Source organism: Gavialis gangeticus, unplaced genomic scaffold (assembly GCF_001723915.1).
Source record: "Gavialis gangeticus isolate Ggan-Ray unplaced genomic scaffold, GavGan_comp1, whole genome shotgun sequence".
NCBI lineage: Eukaryota > Metazoa > Chordata > Crocodylia > Gavialidae > Gavialis > Gavialis gangeticus.
In genome coordinates this window covers 36,536,586-36,558,628 of record NW_017728994.1, presented here as the reverse complement: position 1 = coordinate 36,558,628, position 22,043 = coordinate 36,536,586, and the positions used below count along the sequence as shown (strand labels likewise).

At 42.3% G+C, this 22,043-nt stretch overlaps 1 protein-coding gene across 1 annotated transcript in view; it reads right to left on the bottom strand.

Moving 5' to 3' along the window:
• The window catches only part of FAS (Fas cell surface death receptor), a 28,689-nt gene extending 15,045 nt beyond the window's left edge, over window positions 1-13,644 (bottom strand). The window contains exon 1 of the mRNA XM_019502579.1: window positions 13,482-13,644. Within this exon, the coding sequence (XP_019358124.1) occupies window positions 13,482-13,511 (30 nt within the window). The 5' untranslated portion in view covers window positions 13,512-13,644. The remainder of the gene's footprint in view (window positions 1-13,481) is intronic.
• Between the last annotated feature and the right edge of the window lie 8,399 nt (window positions 13,645-22,043).

Sequence of the window (22,043 nt, the reverse complement as noted above, 5' to 3'; positions counted from 1 at the left end):
ATGCAGCAATCGATGCATCTCCAGCAAAACCAAAGAAGTGATTCTCCCACTCGACTTGGCATTGGTGAGACCACAGCTGGAGCGCTGTGTCCAGTACTGGGCACTGCACTTCAACAAGGACGCAATAAAGCTCAAGGAAGCCCAGAGAAGGGCCACCCATATGATCGGAGACTTGCACGGCAAGCCATACGAGGAAAGGCTGAGGGACCTGGGACTCTTCAGCCTGAAAAAGAGAAGGCTGAGAGGGGACTTGGTAGCAGCTTACCGCTACGGCAGAAGTGTACATATAGGGCTCGGTGAGCAACAGTTCACCAGGGCACCCTTGGGGAAAACTAGGAGTACTGGTCACAAACTCCTGGAAGATCGTTTCAGGCTCAACATTAGGAAAAACTACTTCACAACTAGGGTGTCATGCATCATGCCCTCAGAAGGGGCTACCATTCCTGCAAGTTTTATCCATATCAGGCCAGAAATGACAAAGTTATAGCCTGTTTTGACCTTCCCCATTATATCCTGTGGGTGAAATGTCAAAACAGGGTCAAAATGACAAAATGTTTTGACGGAACGAAACGGAACAGCCGTTTCGACGTGAAACAAAAGTAAAAAAAACACTGTTCTGTTGAAACGTTGAAATGCTGGTTGAAATGGAATGCTTCCGTTTCTCACAGGCCTAGATTTAAACAAAAAAAGTATTATTTCCATTACTGTCCTTTTTTTGGTTTTCACTTACCACTCTAGATGTGTTTAATATTCATTATAAATATATGACAAAAATAGTCTTCCTCTTTTGTTTCTCTGGAGAGCAAGGTCCTCTGTGGTCCACTCTATAGCCTGAATCATATTGTAGAGAATTTTGTAAAGATTTGGATGTGTGCTGAGGTGTACATGTCTTTCTAGAGAGTGCCATATACTGAAATGGAATATTTTTTGACTAGGACCCATATTCTTATATGGAAACACACCCACATGCAACTTACTTAAGTTCTGCTTTTACTCTCAACATCCATTTCTTATCTAATTGTGAGGCAAAGATTTTTGCAGGTGATATCTTTATTGGACCAGCTGCATGGTTTTTATCAGGGACCTAAAGTATCAGAGGCTGATGAAGACTGTCTTGCATTCAAAAGCTTATCTAACTTTATCCCAACCATGCAGTTGATTCAATAATTATATCCCCTGCAAAATCCTTGCCTCTTTGCACAATTCTTGCACCATCACAATTACAAAATCACTCCAACGCTATCAAAATACAGAAGAGATCTTATCTATGAAATTCTGATAATGTACTTGATACTGTAGAAGACAGAAAAATGAAGACTGCTTTTTCCAAATAATTTGTGGTCCAATTTAACTTTAATTTATATTATTTCTTCTGCCTTGAAATTGAGGCAGTGACTTTTATTTAAATAAATGGTAGAGCTGTCTGTTTAATCTTAGTAGTGTTTTTGTCTTCTTTGAAAATGGAGGGTTATGCATATGGTGGTGGAAACTGCTGAGAGATGATTTTTTTAAATGGAAGTCTCTATGGAGACTGTGGTAGTATAAAAGGAAGTTGCAGACTATCTCCTATGTTGTGAATTGATTTAAATCAACAATATTTAAATCTCATATTTTTTTCAAGATTTGAAACAGGAAACCTTGATTTTAGTTGGTAATTGTAATCTTGTTTTGTGTTTGTGGTTTAAGTTTTCTGTTTAATTTCTGAATGAAAGGTTGATTTTTGTGACTGTTACCTATTCAGCTATATTTTGCAGATAAATATAAACTTTACACCAAATTTGGTATTTTGGTTTATCTGACAGGTGGGTAAGCTATGCCATGCCCATGCAATCATGTAGCTTAACATGCATTTACTGAGATTTTTAATTTTTTTATATTTTATTACGTTAGAAAATGTCAGCTAACACTTCTTATTTACCAGTTTTATAATCATTTATGTTGGTTTGGTATTGAATGAATACTGAATTCTGATTAGAATGCAGGAAACATGTTATTAGTAAGGTAAACTTCTATTTAAATATACCAGATAAAAAAGAAAAATGTTTATCAAAGCATATTTCCATTTAAAACTGATCGAGTATATAAAGAATGTATTACTTGTGTTGAATTGAACTTATTGGTCAAGTTCTCCCTTAAGGCTAAATATAGACATTCAGAGGTGTTAAGGGGAGGCTAAATCGATTCAAAATAGCTGTGTGATATCAGCTAAATCAGAATGAAGAGGACTAGCAGGGATGCTGGAGATCTGCTGGGGGATGGAGGGGAGGCGTGACCCATGAGCGGTGTGGGGGCAGTGTGAACCACAGGTGGGGTGCGTGGGGCCAATGCGACCCCTGGGTAGGGTGAGCTCCCCCCACCCAGCGAACCTACACCCCCATCCCTCCTGTCCTTACCTTACTTGCCTATACCCCTTCTACAACCACTTAACTTGCCACCTGGATAAGAGAGAGGAAGTTGACATTGTATACCTAGACTTCCAAAAGGCCTTTGATTTTGTATCCTATGATGTGCTGATGAGAAAATTGGAGGATTGCAGGCTTAACTGCCTGACAGTTAGGTGGGTAGGAAGCTGGCTGTGGGGTAGGACCCAGAGAGTTTTAATGAATGGATCTGTGTCATCCTGGTGAGAGGCAGCCAGTGGTGTCCCTCAGGGGTCGATGCTTGGTTCAGTGCTATTCAACATCTTTATCAGTGATTTGGATGTGGGGGTGAACAGCTCACTGGCCAAGTTCATGGACAACACCAAGTTATGGGGAAGCATGGTTATGCTTGAAGATAGACTGCAGATACAGGCGGAGCTAGACTGCCTTGCAAGTTGGGCGGATCAAAGCCAGATAAGTTGAACATCAAGAAATGTAAAGTGCTCCACCTGGGGATGGACAATCCCTAACAGACCTCCAGGCTTGGCAGTACCAAGCTGATGAGCACCATGAATGAAAGGGACCTATGAGTAATAATAGACCACAGTAAGAATATGAGCCATCAGTGCAATGCTGTAGACACCAGGGCAAATAATACTCTGGCATGGATCAATCAATGCTTCTCAAGCAAAACCAAGGAAATGATTCTTCCACTTTACTCAGCATTGGTGAGACTGCAACTGGAGTACTGCGTCCAGTTCTGGGCACTGCACTTTAACAAGGATGTAGTAAAGCTTGAGAGAGTCCAGAGAAGAGCCACCCATATGATCAGAGACTTGCATGGCAAGCCATATGAGGAAGGCTAAGGGACTTGGGACCCTTCAGCCTAAAAAAGAGAAGGCTGAGAGGGGACTTGGTAGCAGCTTACCACTACATTAGGAGAGCACATCAAGGGCTCAGTGAACAACTGTTCACCAGGGCACTCTTGGACAAAACCAGGAGTAATGGCCAGAAACTCCTGGAAGACCATGTCAGGCTGAACATTAGGAACATTTCTATGCAGTTAGGGTGTCCAGACTCTGGAATAAGCTCCCTCCAGAGGTGGTGTAGTCACCTACCCTGGAAATCTTCAAGAGAAGACTGGACGGTCACCTTCCTGGGGTCACCTGTCTTTCCTGCCTAGTGCAGGGGGCTGGACCCGGTGATCTTCTGAGGTCCCTCCAAGCCCCTAACAATCCATGAAAGTATGAATCCCTCCCAACTTGCTTGGCTCCCACAGCGGCAAATGCTGATAAAAGCATCTGCACCCCGAGCAGCTTGTGGGATGGGGGTTGAGAGGGTTGGCTGGTTGAGATGGGGGGAAGAGCAAGGGAAAGGGAGGGCAAAAAATAGCACAGTGCAAGGTGGGAGGGGTGTGTGTGTGAAAGGACCAGCCCTGGGGCTGGGGCCAGTAGCTTGGTTTTCCCAGCCCTGGGGCTGCACAGCGGAAGTGTACCGAAGTTCCGCATACTGGTTTGACCTAAATCAAATAAATCTGATACTACATAGATCTGGGTTTATCTTAAACTGGGTTCTGCACATTTTAGACAAGTTTGTCTGCATGGAGCTTCTGTACAGTTACAAGTTTAGACTGATTGCTGGTCACTCAGACCAGATTTGTAAGTGTAAGGTTGGCACCACGATGAGCTAAATTTAAATCGAACAGTCATTTTGAATCTGATTAAATCTCCCTAAATGTCTGTAGTTAGCCCAAGATTTTAGAATTAGTAGATCTTACCTTATCACACCCCATTCTAAATCATAAATTAGAAAAAAGAGAGCCTTTTCATTCTTCCTCAGTTCCTGATATTTGAACAAACTAGTTTCTGAACTCAGCTAATCTGAAATGAAGAAGCAGACACAGCTGCCAAAAGCTTGTGTATCAGCTTTAGTAAACTCTGCTTCCAGGTGGTTAGCCAGTGACTTCCCCAGGTTCTGTAACTTGACTTTCTTTAAAACGTTGCTAGCAAACATACACTGCTTAAACATTTTAAGAAATAATTTGAATTATTTCAATAGCCTTTCATAATTTTAGGTATTCTAAAAACATATTTTAATTTCCCATTTAATAGTAAAAAAAAGAAATTTAAAAAGAAAAATACATTTAATATAAAAAGGCCAATTTGAAAGACAAATGCACTGTTTGAAAATATTTTTTACTGGGCTGTATATTAATTAAATAATTGTTTTACCCACAGTACCAAGTTTTGTGAAAGTAAATCATAGGTACACATGACTACAATGCAACATTTCCTTGAGCTAAAATTTTTAACCCTTTCAAGGGTCGCTCATGTATCTAGGTAATTGCTTCCACATATGGTAGATACGACAGCTTCTCTGAGAAGGAGGGAAGGCATTTTCTGTTCATGTATTTTACATTTGTAGAATATTCTATTTTGGCTGCATTTCATAGGTCTGATTTTTCATCTGCATCTGAGCTGCTGCTTCTAAAATATTACACTCTAAACTCTATATAGCATTTTTGAAAAACAATTAGGTACTTAGTTCCAGTAGTACTTATCCCTCAACAGAGGGACTGTAAGGAGGGGGAGGAAGAAGTGCAGAGTGAACCAGAAGCTGCTCCTTTCCAGCCAGTTCCGAGTGCTGTAGGAGCATTTCTGGCCTGGGTGTGGATCAGATATGGTGGTGGTAGGAGAACCATTGGCTGCGGTGAGGGGTCAGGCTGCCTTCAGCACCTGCAGCTGCTCTTATTGATTTCCTTCCGCAGGAGCCACAGAAGGGTTTGGAAAGCCACAATCCAAAAAAGAAAGCTTGTAGTTTGAGATAGTCAGTTAGAAAGGCTGTCAGATCTCCTTACTGTGCTTTTATACTAGTGACTGGGGTAATAGGTCCAACACATTTAAAGGGGAAAAAGCAGGCATGAGCGCAGTGAAACGTTTTGCAGAGGAGACAATAAGACCTAGAAATATACGGAAAAGGGGGAATGTGTATGAAGAATCAAGATCAACTGGTCCAAGTTCATCCCTTGTATGACAATAAAAAGCATATGGCTATAGGCGCAGAAAGTTAAGGTTACTGCTGAAATAAAAATGAGCATGAAAAGAAAAAAAAAGTGTAAATCATGGAGGAGGAAATAGGGTCAAATGGGTGATCAAAGCAATAACTATCTAAATAACACCTACAAAGCATGACAGATAAACTTGTGCACAAACCACATTATACCACTGTTAAATGTGCTCTCATAACCACAATAAGCATGAATGCTTTGCATTTCACCCAGGTTCTTGTATACAATATATTAGTAGACACGGTAGGGGAATATAATGGAGTGTATAGAGAAGCATTTTATCACCATACATAATTAAAAGAGCTTCCTCATATATTTACAAGAAAAGTGAAACATTTCTCAGAAGTGGTTCTTCAAGTAACCTCACAGGTCTACAGAGGTGCTGCCACAGAAACTTTGTACAATATTCATACAGTGCTCTCTATCTGATATACCTTTTTTACAATGTAACATTCTTATTTTTTGCATAACTTTTTCTTCTTTTTTTGAATCTCTTGAAATTGCCCTTCCCACAAGATAGCCACTGCAAGATGGCCGTGTGATGAAATGAAAGATTTATTACTAATTAAAAAGAATATGCTAATATCAATTTTCTCATCTGTGGTACACTTTCAACACCATTCAACTCCTCCTTAGTACCCATATAAATAATAGTACTCCCTGACAAATAACAGAAGTTGCATATAGACCCCAAGGATAATAGGTGCTTTTTATTAATTATATTTCTATGCAAAGAGAACAAAATGGTTTTTATCCTGAAATGACTCAAGCTGTTTTTATTTGTTTCCTACACACCCATTTTACAGTGAAAATTCAAACGTTAAGCATGAAATCAGTAGAGGCAGCAGACTAGAAACCCCAAGGAGAATCACAAGCTAGGGCCAGATTCCCGAGCTCAGTTCTTTTTGCACCGTTCATTAACATTTTTCCAGAACTCACTGTTCTTTTGGGGAGGCCTCATAGAAGTGGGTCCAAGAGCAGGCATCAGCTACAGGTTCCTTAGCCATATAGCCTCAAATTGACTATATTTGTAGGGAACCAGGGCAGAGCCACAGAAGACCTAGTGGATCCCTTATGATGCACTGATTTGTTTACTTGACTTCAGAGATTTTGCTTGGGAAAAACTTCCTCCCATTAAAAAGTTTCAGAAGGAGGCTGCATTATGTATGGGTGTGATATGGCCCTATAGGCGTATGAGGACCATGTCTGCATGCAAAGCCTTACTTGTGTACAGCTAATTTTTAAACTGATTTCTTCATCCATCAAGTTCAAAAGAAGGTCTCTGCTTTTTCCTGTAGCCCTATTTATCCATCCTCCTCTTTTTCAATAATTTCCTGTCTCATTTTAGACTAATATTTCCATGTATTCAGAACCCAGCTGCCTTTCTTGCAGTCTTCATAAGTGCACTCAGCATAGCTAAGGACTTTCAAAAGAATTAAAGAAAAGGGAAGGGGATTTCCTTGCTGGAAATTTAATTTGTTCTGATCATGATTACTCCTGGTAATTGGCAAACAAATATAGGAGCCTTTCTTTTCATATTTTGACATGCTCTATTCTGCATAATCAAAATCCCTTGCATGAGCCCTAGCAGGATGGAACAGAATGATAGTTTTTGTATTCAGTCAAATAATCCAGTGCTATCCTTGAATATTTTTAGGTGAAACAGATCTTTGTGGTAGCAGGCTTCCTGTAGCATTTCTTAACTTTTGCTATTTTCCTCCACAACAATCTGTAGCATACATTTAGTATCAGAGCTACTAGAAAGGACAGTAGGGGTATGTGAAGCTTTGGTAGCTGATTTGATTCGGAGGATATTCGGCCTGATCTGGGGACTGAATCGCATAATCCGAATCAAATTGGGAAACCAATTAAAAACTCAGAATCGATTTGAAGCATCCAAATCGATTTGGAAAAGCGTCAGAAAACATTCGGCCACTTTGGAGATTCGACCATAGACTAAACAGGTAGCTGACAGCTGCTTCCAGCTGGTAAGTCTGCTGGGCTTGGGGGAGGGGGAGGAGAAGGGGTGTGAGGGTGGGATGGATTGGGGCTGGGACAAGCTGCCCAGCTGGGCTGTGGGGGTGCATTATTCAGGGAAGAGGGTGGGGGGGAATGGGACGTGGTTGTGGCAGTGCTGGGAGTGGGGGCTCTGCCCTGCTACTGCTTGCCCAGCCAGGGCAGAGGGGGATGGGATGCAGGTGCAGTGGAAGGGGGCAAGCAGCAGCAGGGCATAGTCCCTGCTCCCAGTGCTGACATGCCTGCATCCCACATCAGGCACCACAGTGCTGGGAGCACCCCCACACTGTGGGGCTTTTTTTTTTTTTCCCAAAGCTTCGCTTCGCACTCACTGGCTGCACCTGTGGCGATTGGGGCCTCTGGGTGCTCATGGCAGAGCCCCCCCCATGCAGCATGAGGTAGTGGCGGGCAGTGGGGATCGCCCCCCCTGCTTGGCACCACTGCTTGCCAGAAGCTGCCTCATGGCGTGGGTGCAGCATGGTTCAGCAGGGTGCTGTGTGATGTCTAGGAGCTGGGGTGGCTCCACATGTCAGCTGGAGCCTAGCAGCACTCAGCCCCAATGGCCCTAGCATCCAGACAGCACGCAACACCCTGCAGAGCTGCACTGCACCCGCACCATAGGGCAGCTGCCATGCAGGTACCAGGCAGGCAGGGTGACCCCTGCTGCCCCCCAGTGCCCCACACTGCATGGGGGGGGCTCTGCCATGAGTGCCCAGGGGTCCCAAGCACCACTCCTGCAGCCAGTGAGTGCTGGGCTTCTTATTTTAGTTTTTTTTAAAGTGCCGGGACTAGGCTGGGGCCGGACTGGGGATGGGGCTTGGCAGGGCAGCCATGGGGGCTTCTCCTGTGGCTCCCCCAGCCCAAGGAGTGGCAGGCACAGCTGGAGGAGCTATGGGAGAACCTGCAGCCACCCAGCTGTGCCTGCCTCTCCCCAGACGATCCAAATCACCAAATCTCTCTGAATTGGTGCTGAATCTTCTGAAGTGGATTTGGCCAAATCAGTTCAGGACAGTGATCCGAATCTCTGAATCAAATCACTGTCCTCCAAATTGGCTGAATCCGAATCCGAATTGAATGCTTCCCTATTTGCACAGGCCTAAAGGAGAGTTCCCCATGGCATTCCTCATGAGAACCAGCAGAGCTGGAAAATGTATAGTATATCTTCTTTCAAATCAACAGAATTAAGGTAGCATAATCTCCTGGCATCTGTTACTTGGTACTGAGCGTGCAGTTTCAACAGCAATGAATGGAGCCTATCGACACTGGACTCCTAGGTACTCAAAAAGGTGACCAACTTTGAGATAGTCAGTTTTCATCTGTAATCTCAGTCTCCATCTGGGAAATGGGGGGTAATAACATACCTTTATCATGTGCCTTTCACCTGCAGCGATAGGTCCAAGCAAAAGGACCAAACAGAGCTAACTTAAGATCTGTTTTGCCCAAAAGATCCCAGGGGTTCTGTTTTCCCCAATTTATGCACCTAACGACAGTTCATCTTTTGAGAGGTTAAATTGATTCAGCATGGTTACCTGATATCAGGTAAGTCAGGATGGGGGGGCTAGCTGGGGAGTTGGGAGTCCAGCAGTCTGGAGAGGATCAGGGGTCTGCTGGGGGATGAGGGTAGATGCGAACCCCCCACCACACTCCCAAGGGATAGGTGGGCAGACACAACCTGCAGATGGGGTGAGGGTGTAGGCATGACCCGCAAGGGGTGGGGAGGAGCTGCGACCCACAGGTGGGGTGGGGTCACCCCCAGCAAACCTACACCTTTATCCCTCCCCACCCCTACTCCCACCAGCTCCAGCATTGGTGAATGCCAGTAAAAGCAGCTTCACCCCAAGTGGCTTTTGGGATGGGGTTGAGAGGGCTGGCTGGTGGTGGTGGGGAGCCAGTGGCTGGAGAGGGCAAATAATAGACCAGTGCAGGGGCAAAGGGGAAATGAATAGAGCAGCCCCAGGCTGTGGGCAGTGCCTGGGTCTTCCCAGCCCTTGGGCTGCACAGGGGAAGTGCACAGAAGTTCCATGCACCAGTTTGACCTAAATCGAATTAAGACTGATACCACATAGACCTAGGTGTATCTTAAACCAGATTCTGCGATTTTTTGACCAGCTTGTGCACATGGAACTTCTGTACAGTTACAGGTTTAGACTGATTGTTGGTCACTGAGACTGAGTTTGTAAGTGTAAGGTTGGCAATGGGATGAGTTAAGTTTAAATCAGGTGCCCATTTTGAATCCAATTTAACCTCCCCAAATGTCCGTACTTAACTCAGATGTTTAGTAGGGGTGTGCGAAATGGGCTGTATGAGATTCAGATTCAGCCCAACTTGGGGACAGTGATTCAATTGGCTGATTCAGATTACTGTCCCCAATTTTGATTCAGCCAAATCCAAATATGAAGATTCAATGTTGATTCAGAGAATCAGTGATTTGGCCATAGACAGGCTTGAAATTTTTTTTTCTACATACCTTGAGGTACCAGGCGTGGCTCATGAATGCTACAATGCTGGGGCAGATGGAGCATCTCACAGGAGTGCAGGGGGCCCCCTGTGTGCTTGGTGGGTTCACCTGGAAGTGGACTGGAAGTATTTCCGGTCCACTTCCAGGTCCACTGGGGAGCACCCTGCCCCTCCCCTCACACCGCCCAGCTCAGCAATCATCTGTGGGGGAACCCTGGGTGCCCCGCAAGACCCAGGAAGCTCCAGTCGCCAGGGCAGTGTGGGGAGAACCCCAGCACGCTACCCGGTAGACCTAGAACTGTACCAGAAGTGCTTCTGGTCCACTTCCAGGTCCGCTGCTGAGCACGATGGGGAGCTCCCCCATGTTTCTGTGGGAAGCTCCATCAAACCCACCATTGCAGTGCCGACAAGCCGACTGGTACCTTGAGGTATGCAGAAAAAACATTTAAAGCTGTGTCTATGTCTGAATCTCCAAATCTTTCTGAATCTCTCCAGATTGATTCGGAGGGTTCTGATTCAATTCGGAGAGATTAAAGGGTCTCCTGATTTGGTTCGGATTCGGCGATTTGGCCACCAAATTGGGCTAAACCTTCTTTGAATCAAATCAGAGACCGAAGCTTCACACAGCCCTAATGTTAAGTGAGTTGCCTTAAAACTAAAAAGAAATAGAGGTTCATTCTAGAAAATGAAAGGTAAAACATTGTTCAAATACAGACTTCAGTTATGCAAACTGCATGACACTTACACTTAATTTCACACAAATGAGTCATCCCATTGAATTTTTTGGAGTACTTGTATATACATTAAAAATATATATATGTAAGTCTCTGCAGTGGGTTGAATACCACTTCCTGCATCCTGGAACGGTCTTGCATTCAAATATTGTATCAGGAGCGTACCTCATACAATATGGATCTTACCTAAATTCTCAGAAATTAGCTGCCTGTTACATAAATTCACTATATATACCAGAAATCACTGGCTAGTGTCTGATTGTCTTTTGAAAGTATAAGAATCCATTACTCTTCAGTTTATGTGATTGATAGTCTATGCTTTGCATTTATGTTTCTTTACAAAGGCAGGTCTAGTCCCCTAATAAGGGGAATTAGATTTTAAGATTGTTCCTGACTCTGCTTGGATATGTAGATTTACTTGGTGGAGTTACTTGCAAGCTGAAGGCCTGATCCACTATATTACATCAATGCTTTTCTGTAGGAAAATGAGTAAGTTCCTTTCTGTGCTGGCTGTATTGAAAAAGATAATATTCTATGCTATAAAAAGCAGGGTAAACTGGAATAGCAGATATGTGTGAAAGCAACTTCTTCTCATAGCACACAGAAAAACGCTCCTAGAAACATCAGCCTATTGTGTACACTGAAAGGTACCGTGTTGGGATAAGTTGTTCACACCACTTTTGTTTTGTTAAATAAAATAAAGTTAGGTGGATACATTTTTTTATATATATATATTTGGAGTATTATCTACTATTGGTATACTACTGACATTTCTCTCCTGGTGTACTGATGCATAAAATGTGCGCCTTTTGTTTTGGCTAAGAATCCTTCCTTCTATTTAATTTTATTTTGTGGGTTTGTGCCAGGGCATTGTGTTTGTTAGTTCAGAATAAACCTGGGTTACTTAATCACTTTACCATAATTAATTTTGCATCCACGTTGTGGTAACTGATAGTAATTTTTAATACAGTAGTTTTTAATAATTTTACCACTTATTTTTAGCTTCAGCATTGCAAAAATCTATTCCATATCTGTGTGACCTTCCTGTAAAAAGATCTCAGTCCCTATATTAATCTTGTTAGACTCAAGGCACCCCTTGAAAAATACCAGGCCCTAACTTCCACTCATTTTTTTTTTGTCTATAGAAACAGAGCAATTTTTCTGTTGCAAAGAAAGCCAACAGGTCAGAATGTTTTTGACACTATGGATACCTCCTTAAAATCTCTGGGTTTATCTTATCCATCGTGTGTAAGTGTTTGCACACCTAACAGTGTTAATATTGACTGACACCCTTATAAAGATCTTGTGGCATCCTTCTGGTCCATCATAGATCTATATATCCTTGAGAACAGCAGGTGGAGACAGCTCCATGCAATTATGATCACCCATTATTAAAGAGTTAAGCGCTATTAAAAAGGAATTTTCTCTACTAACGCTTCTCATGCTATAGAAAAGGGAATAAAGTATGCCTGATCCAACAAATGCTCAAGCATGTGCTAGATTTTAACTCCATTGGTAGTTCCTTTGTTTTCAAGGTGATATTCATGGTACCGAAGTCAAGCACATGTACATTTTTGCGGTACTGGAGCCATAATTAATACATTTATGAACACATGAAAGCACATTTCCTGTTCCGGATTGGTATCAATAATAATTTTTCCCTTAATATTACTTAATTCAGTCGTGTTCTGTAGTTTACAGATAGTATATGGGTCAGTACTTACTGACTACTACTAGGCTTATCCTGTTGTGTTTAAGCTAACAAATTATGGTGGTAACTGGGTGTAGTCGACAAACTTTCAAAACCGGAACTGCAGAAGACGAAAGTTGGCATCCAAAACAAAAGTTCACACAATTCATCTAAATGAGGACTCTATGCCAGTTCCACAAGTTATTTTTTGTTGCAGTGTGAAATGTAAATAAGTATGTAAATAAGTATATGTAAAGGATAAACAAAGAAATTTTGGTTTTCAGCATTTCTTCACAATACAGAAAGATACAGGTAACATGTTGCCGTCGTCCTTCAAAAATATGGGAGCACAGAGGAGTTTCCAGGCTCCTTAAATATTTTGTTCCCCAGCATTTTTAACAGTGTAAAACATTGGAAACATTCTCATAACTTCTATGGAAAAAATGTATTAAAGAAAACATGCATCAGTCACGTGGTCTATGAGTTACTCATTATGTATCTTAAGGAGCTCTAAAGGCTTTCTGTTTTTTTTCCCTGTTGTGCAACAAAGCAAACAAAGCTTCAACTGAAAGTTAGTATCATTTCACAGAAATGCAATGTGATTTTATGAAGACAGAGTCAGGAGTCATTTTACCTTTACTGGATTATTTGCTATGAGCTGTAGGAGATGACTCTGTCTCCTACACAAGGCTGCCTGTGCCTAAATGACATTTAGACTTAACTGTTCAATGAAGGAACTGCTTTTACTCATGAGTTCTATAAGTGTTAATGCTCTTGAGTGGTTTAATGTTAATAACTAAATACTGTACAGTGTATGCCAGCACTTGCCCTGCCTCCTTTAGTAAGATAAAGGGGCAGTGGCCCGGACTTCATTTCAAAGCAGTTAGTAGCGTCTTTCCGTCTGTATTTCAGAGAGATATTCACAGATAAACAGGATGTCATTACAGTCTTTCTTCTTAAACTGAGTAGGAGAGAGCCCTGCACAACTGCTTGGAATACAGAGGAAGAAGGCGGACAGCCCTCTTCGCTGTCACTGGGACAGCGGGCAAACCTGCAGCTCTCTTGCATGCTCGCTGTCCCACTGGCCACTGTCCTCCCCCTTTGACAGGCTTATACAGGGAAAGGGCTAATTTCAAGGAAATGGAGACAGGACTTACAAGAAAGGAGACCAGGAGCTTCTTGATCATGCTGTCAGTGCTATGCCCAGATAAGCCCTTGTGAATACTATCTTCCAAACTGAAAGTAACCCAGCAGCATAAGACTAGCTGTCCTCTCGCCGTCACCACCTAGAGAGAGCACTTCTCTGACTGCTGCTGTACAGTACACCCACAGCTCAGTGCTCCTCCCACTGTGGTAAATGACAGTTAGTCTCGTCCTCTAGTATTGCTAGTTGATTTTCTAACTTTTGCCTACCGTTCCTGAAGGAGGGGAAAACCAGAGGAGAGTAAAGCAGAAAGAGGCTCTTCTGTTAGCAGGGTAAGACAGTGTAGAAGTGAGCCTGGGACACTACGGAGCTGGCTGAGACACACTAGATAAGGACTGACCAAGAAAAATGCAGGGTGTGTGCCTCTCCTCCCAGCAGTAGCTTCAGTTGCCCTGTAAAGCTGTTTGAAAATCTCTTATGGTTATCAGAGGATTGCTTTAGCTTTGCTTTGGGAAAGGCTAAAGAATAAGATTATGTATGTACTTGGGCGAGTGGTGCCTCCCAAGTCTGGGGGGGCACCAGATTGCTGACAGGGAAGGGGGGGGGGAGGTCCCCAAGCAGCCAATCGCTGAGCCAGCAGCAAAACCAGAAGTGCATTTTATGGCTGGCGCTTCCGGGGGGTGCACAGCTGATCTCATGGGGTGCATGTGCACCTCCTACACGTCACTAATGTGTATGTAACTTACTTTGGAAAGAGTCCTAATTTCACTTCTCACATTTTACCCTTTCAACTTTTAACATCAGAATCAGTTGATTGAAATCTTTGTGGTGAAAATGGCATAAAATGGAATATATTTCCATTCTGACTTTCTGACTAATTGATTTTGTAGACTACTAATATGGGTATTTTAAAATGTCATTAATTTAAACTCGCAACATCCCTGGGACTAGGTTTAGAGATGAAGGATAGTCTGGTAGGTAAGTCTCTAAACTGGGATTTGGGAGGTCTGACTTCCTGTGTGATTTTAGATAAGTCACAAAGGGACCTAACTCCAATGATTTCAGTTCAGAGACAGAATTTTAAAGATATTTAGGCACCCAAAGATGCAGAATAGTACCAAGCAGGATTTTCCAAAGTAGCGGGGTGCCTAATATTTATTGATTTCAATGGCATTAAGCACTTTACATGTCCTATTGGTCGGTAATCCTAACTGCCACCTCAGGAAAGCTCCACTGTAAGCACTGCAGTTGTTAAAGTTTAAGCACTTTGCCCAAGAGGGTGAATGAAACGGACAGGTTAGGAACATAGGATCTCCATAAAGTAAATGGAGATACTTAGATGTCTCCTAATAGCAATACAAATTGCTTTAGGAGGAGCCTTCAGCTAGGCAGAGGTATATCTGAACTCCTACTCTTCCCTGGAGCACAGGCATCTGACTCTGAGGGCAAGGATGGTACTTCTTCCTCTTGGGATCCAGACTGTTCAGAGGGCAGGCACCTCTCTGACCCAGAATACCTAGCTGACAGAAGCACTGAGTTGAGCATTCTCAACCCAAGCTTTGACTTGACATTCACTGGTTAAAAAGAGATGCCAAGGCTCCCTTCATCACTGCTCAACAAGTCACACACACATTTTTTTCCCATCATGTCTGCCAGTGAACAAACTGCAACAGGAGGGTTGAAGGAAGGCCACCACTGAGACTAGTCGATAACCTAGTGGTTACAGCACTTGCCTAGGATTGAGGGGGATGTGGTTTGGAGTTGGGCCTGGAATCCACGTCTCTGATTTCTTAAACATGTCATCTTACCGCTAAGCTCAGGGAAAAAAGAGGAGCACTGCTGATATGTCAGGGACTAGGATTTTGAAATGAGCTGCATAAGTGCTTTCAGAACTGAACAGTTGCTGACTGAGATCAGAGCATATCAAAGGAATTGGGAGCTTAGGTAGAGGTTAGGGTGTCACACAGATTTCCCTCAAAACAGAGTTTAGGTGGGAATGAGGAGTGTCTGAGTAGGAGCATTAGCCCACACGTATTTAATAGGAACTCAAGACAGTTTTGTAACTGCTGAGAGGAGTCAACTAATCTCTCTCTTTTAACTTAGATATGTAGAGTGGCTAGAAAGTCAGTTTGGATCTAGTTAAAAGGGAACTTAGACTTTAGCTTCAGTATTTAACACCTACCTTTTAGATACTCTGCCATGTGGTGGAATCCTCACCTCAGACTAGGTGTCCAGCTTCCCTGTATATTGCATAGAAAGAATTAGGAACCTAAAAGGGAGGTCCAGAGCTAGAATGCTAAATATGAGTGCATAACTTGGCCAACAGAAATCTTGATGACAAGAGTGAGGCCTAGCTCTCACCCTCAAAGGTATCCAGGTGCCTATCTCTATGGCTAGGGACAGAAGTTACACATAAACCAATTTAAGTGATCAGAAACTGGTTTAAACCTGTACAAGAACAGAAGTGCACATAAACCAGTTTCAAAATGGGTGAAATTTGTTTAAGATAATCAATGTGGTATCATTGATTTAGGTTAAACTGGTTTATGAAACTTCTGCCTCAAACCCCTTCCTGGTTTAAGTTAAATCAGAGTCTCCCACTATCCCAGCATGCTTTTCAGCCCTGGGCTAGGCTGCACTATCTGCTCCAGAGAGCAGGGCTGGCTCCGCCTTTCTGCTTCCTAGCTGGATCAGTGAGGGCTGCCTCACTGGCCTTACTGGTTGGATCACTGCCCCCTTCCACCCCACCGCCTGGCAAACACTGACTGGAGGCTGGCACCAGGGAGGAGGTTAAACTCCCCTTCCCCCAAGTACAGAGCTGTCCTGCCCTCCTGGCTTGCTTACTGCTGGCTGCGACTGTGGGTTACAAATCCCAGAGGCACCTGGAAGCAAGAAGAAGAAGTGATTAGCAACCTTAAGAATCCTGCTGCTCTGATTATGGACTGCAAATCCAAGGGACCTCAGGGGCAGCAGGAAGAGGGAGCAAACTTATAGACCATGCTGGCTATGTGCCAGAGAGCTGTGCTCTAGCGCCCCCTGGCTTCTGGCTTGAGCCACTGCAGGCATGTGGCTGCATTTCCTGAATCACAAATGAATGTCTGTTTGTTTGCTTATTGCTTCAATCTTTGCAGCTTAGGGTAACCTGCAATGACTGAATCAGTTCAGTCTCTGGCTTTTTGACTATCTGTATGGAATGCTAAGCACCCACAGAAATGGAGTAGTAGTGCTCCCCCCCACATCCAAAGGATAGACCACCACTCACTTGGATTATGAAACATCTGGATTTGGAGCAGATCTAGGCCTGGATTGGATCTAAGCCTCCTACCTTTCTTTATCTTAAGTATTAGGCCACAGGATATGTTGAAGTGGATCTTTCTCAATCTTTCCTGTTTAGTGCATTACACTTTGCATAAAATGCTTAACTTGTAGTTGCACAGAGAGAGAGACTATAGCCTAATAGTCTGGTGATTAAGGCATTCATGTAGGATTCTGTCCATGTCCTAATAAATATTCAAATATTTTAGGAATATAAGACTGAAACCAGTCCTCTGTAATTGCAATCGACCAAGTCACATAATCTCTTTAATAAATTTATCAAGTTGTATTTTAAAATTAATTGTTGCCTCCACTACACTTACCAGAAGGGTGTTCCAGAACCATCACCCCTCTGATAGTTAAAGAATTCAAATTTTCTGTTTAAATGTATTTATTGACATTTTATACCCACTCATTCCAGAAATAATATACAATAGTTTCTTTCTCCCTGGTCTTTCTCCCCCCGATGAGCACACATCTCCTTTCAGTCTTATATTGCTAGCTTAAACAAGTAAGATCTTTTAGTTTCCTCTCAGAAGAAAGGCTGACTATTCTTTAGCAGCCCTTGTCTGCAATTGGTCCAGCCTGGATTCAACTTTCTTGAACAGGGGTGCGATAGCATTGCAGGTGTTTAGAGTGACACTTACTCACCTAAGGTTTTTATAGATCTAGGTCCACATACTTAAATATATATCGATAGGTATGTACATCTGTAAAATGGGTCTGGTGGCATTTTCTTACATAGGTATCATAAGAATAAATAAATATGTTAAAGATTGCAAAGCACTTAGATCTTGTGGTACTGGGATTCTTGTAAGTATCTGAGATAGAAATAGTATTACTATTTATGGATACAGGATACCACAACATAGAGCATTTAAGTTGCTTATTGAGGTCTGCACTGGAAATCAGGGACAAACTGAAGAATAGATCTCACAACCATAGTCCTGTAGTTTAACGCACAGATAAGCAATTTTCATTTTAGGATTGTGACCCCCCAAACTTCTCTAATATTGCTAAAGGGGCAGAGGGTAGAAGTAGATAGAGGTTGAAAGGAATCCTGAACATGGGTGTGGATGCTAGTATTAAAATAGACAAGATTCACTGCAGCTGCCATCTTATCCTCCACTACCTTGTTTAAAGGAACATCCATGAGGCTGGCAACTTGTATTTCACAGCTGTTCTTCAAATCAGTTAACAGCTTTCCTTGTGGTGCTTGTCTCTTTCAGTATGTAAATTGTAGTACTTCAAACTCTGCAGTCTGTTGCAAGCAGAACGATGATCTTAAAATATCACTTATCAAAATATCTCTAAATCTCTTAATCTATTCAATGACTGTATCCACTTTTGAAAGACAGTCTGACTGTGTTCATGTTTTCATATTAAATTCCATTTTACAAGGGTTGATGACTCATCCTGCTAGATTTTAGCACAGGAGCTAAAAGCTAGATTATGTGTTTTCATAAAAAAGTATACAAAATAGCTCTGTTTTAAATATTTTCAGTTTTTTAACCACTTCCGCCCAAAACAGAACTCTTAATTTTGAGCTGTGGACATTTCCAGGTGCCTTTTTTTGCTGTGTACTTCACTGGCAAACTGTAAAAAAGCCAAAACATAGCGGTCTTGGGCACTATGTGTGTACCATTCCTTGAGGTCCTAAGGACTAAACCAAAATAATGGAAAGAAACCTCTGCATAGCTGCTTTCAAATTGTTCAGATGAGGTATCAAAAAAAGCAAACAAGATTAGGGCCATTGCATGGATCATTTTTGCATAATAAATAGATTCTTTTCTACATGAATTATTATATTGCCATAATTACTGTAGAATCTGAGGGCCTTCCCATAGTGCATTAGGCAATGTGCCTGACATCCATTATGTGCAGTTTGTCCTCTGTTTAATTCTCTCTTCCGGGGCAGAATTGTGCATGTGATGCAGCATCTAGGAGCTGTGTAGGAGCCTTTTAAGTAATTTTGTTCCATGTTTCAAAAGCCAGCAGAATCCAGCCTCCTTGCCAGATCAGCAGGACATGCATGTTGTTTGCTTTGTATGTTGTGTGTAGTTAGTAACCCCAGTTGCTGTTTGTACCTGTGTAGTTCTTTCATATGACATTTGTTACAGAGCAGAGCCGGAGCATTTTGTTAGTTTTGCTTTGTTTTGTGGGGTTTTGTTTTTTTTGAGGAGCATAGGTTTTCTTTAAGAAAACCTTTGCATTAACACTTCTGGTCTAGTGTTATAGAAATGTTTTTAGGTTCCACTCTTTGGAGTGCAGCAGCTTTTTAATTCTGGCTGGAGGGAGCGATAACTTGACTCTGAACTTCTTTTCTTTTCTTCCTGCCCTGTGTCTGTATCTTAGTCTGGATGTGCACGGTGGGGTTTCAGTTTAGAATGCTAATGTCTTGCTGTGAAGTATACTTCTTTGCCAGTTGATCCCGATGACTGAAAAACAAGGGTGCTCTGCCTTGACTGTAACTGGAGACACATCTCCCACTCTGGGTGTGGACCCCTCATAGCTCCCACTGCGAAACGTGTATCAGCAAGAATACTCTTGACGGTGTGGAGCCAGGAACACTTGAAGCCCTGGATGAAGAGGTGGTAGAGTTGGAGATTGTCTGCTGTATTTGAACCCTTCTCTGCTTGTTCATACACAAGAATTAGAACACACCAGCTGCTGCCCTTTTGAAACATACCCCTTTTGAAAGAACACCAAACATTGGTATGTCCATACCTGGAGGTGCAAGTTGCATTTCCAGATACAGTCAAGGCACAGCATCCTTGTTTTGCAGTCACCCAGATCTTGGTAGCTTGGAAATCAACACCACTAAACCCAAGGTACTGGTTTTTGAGAATGAAAGGAAACAAGTATGGCTTTTACAGAAAAAGAAATTAGAGGTGGTATCTTCATTTAAATACCTTGGAATAAATAATAAAAATCTGATCTGGAGTAAGCACATAAAAATGTAAGCATTAAAGCAAAACAAACCTCAGGTACAGGTTCATCCTTTCTCCCTAAGTCCAGTAGAAGAGCATGCCTAGGAGCATTAAAGGCAGAGTTCATTTTATTGTAGGCAGCAGAACTGACCCCATGGTTCATTTCAAAATAGAAAACATTTCTAACTACTTTTTCAGGTAGGTTTTACCTCTACCAAAATCTGTGATTGTGGGAGGATAGGAATCTGAATGGGGCTGCTTAATGGTAGTACTTCAGCTCAATTAAGAACTCCAAATTATTGGATAAAAGTTAGAGCTTGTACCCATATCATATGCCCTAAGTGCATTGTAGAAGCCTCTTCTCTTCCAAATAAACCCTTATTTGGATGGATAAATAATATTAACACTTTTCTCCATAAAAATGGCCTGGGAAATATGCTGACAATTACCTGCTCACTATTCTTCCCATATTTAAAACAAGATATACAATTAAGAAAGACAGCAGCTTGGTGAGCTTTTCTCAAACTTCCCCTTGTTTAAAATTAATAAAGCACTCTTTTGGTCTAGAAATCTAGCCAGCTGAAGTATAAAACCACAAACAAGAGGCTATTATGAAACTAAGATTTACTCTAACGTGATTATGGGGAGGTGGTGTTGGATCCCAAAGTCAGACAGGATTAGTTCTGCTGAGAAGAATGAGATAGATGACAATCTATTTCTGTCATCTTGTTTCTTCTTTGAAGAAGAAAAGGGGAAATGGATCTCTCCATTAATGGAAAATTTTAAGTACTAGACTAATGAAGAACAAATGGCTCTTCTCTAACAGCTTACAGCATGCCCTATACTTTATAGGTGTATTTGCATTACTTGCACAAAGTATAAGGGCCAAAATCAAGGAACTTACCTGTTTTTATTTTTTATTCTATTATTTTATATTGCTTCATTTTATTTATTTGCATATATCATCATATATGATGTTTTATTTTACTTTTATTTAAATTAGTAGAATGTGTAATTTTATTGCTTGCTTTTACAAATTACCACAAATGATGCCATTTTATTATTATATTATACATCATATTATTGTTAATTCTACTGTATCATTTTAGCTGTAAATAAACTTCTACTGCAGTCATCAGGAATTCAGTCTTTGTCGATGAAGCCCGATAGAGTTGAATGGAACACACTAGTTTCTAGTTTTTAGGAAGTTCTCTTCACACTGTCTTGATTCCAAGTACCTTAATTTCATGCCCCTGAAATGCAGATCAGTGTAAAATATTCAGAGTGAGCCATAAATAAATTGCAGGAAGCAATCTTTGATTTTTAAACATATCAGTAGTATTTAGAGACACAATTTAAGAATGTATGTATATATGTATGTACACATGTGTATATAAATAACTATCTGCATACCTGTATATCTTTTGGAGATCTGGGGTGTGGTGGGGTACAGCAACGTGATCATATCCCTCTTTAACAACATAGCTCACCTGCTGGTGGCTCCAGTTCCCCGTATCAGTGTATACCTGAGTCAGAGGTCTGGCTGGACCCCCAAGCAGGTAGGTAATACCTGGGGTTACCAAGTAAGTAGCAGGTGAGGAAGGGGAGCGGAGGGCGGGGCTGTCACTGCTGCCACAATCTCCATCTCTGTCTGTTACCTGGTGCAGCTGCTCACCACAACATCACTACAGTGGCACAGGAATGGCTTTGGGGCTTTCCCTTCTTCTGGGTCAGTGGCAGCAGTGAGTGGGTCTTCTCTTTCCATGCCCAGAGACAACCCTTGTTGGAGAGGAGAAGGAAGGATAGGAAAGGAGGGGAGGTGCTGCTGGGTGCCAGAGGAGAGAGGGTGCCCAGAGCAGGGTAGAAGTCATAGCTGCTTTGGGGACTTAAAAACTCGACGCCTGCAATGGCAGTCATATTGCATTACTTGGACAGAAATTTATCACGTATTAGATATGGTGAGAAGAGAGGAAGAAAAACGGGAGAGCCTAGTGGGAGAAAGTCAGAAGTTCCACCGGATTCAGACAGGTTTGATCTAAAGAGTTTATCAAGCAGCATGCACTTCAGGGAAGCACAAGAGGGAGAAGATCTGTTCCGATCCATCATTCAGTCCAAATTAGCCAAACAAGATGAACAGGTAATATGTCCCAAGCAGTGTCATGTACTACCCAGATATGAACTAAGAAAGGGCCTGTTGTATAGAATTAAATTGTGTCAACCTGATGGACTAGAGGTACGACAACTTTTGATTCCTCAAGCGTACCAAAGCCCACTATTGAGGCTGGCCCATATGAATCCCTTGGGGGGACACATGGGGAGGGCCAAATCAG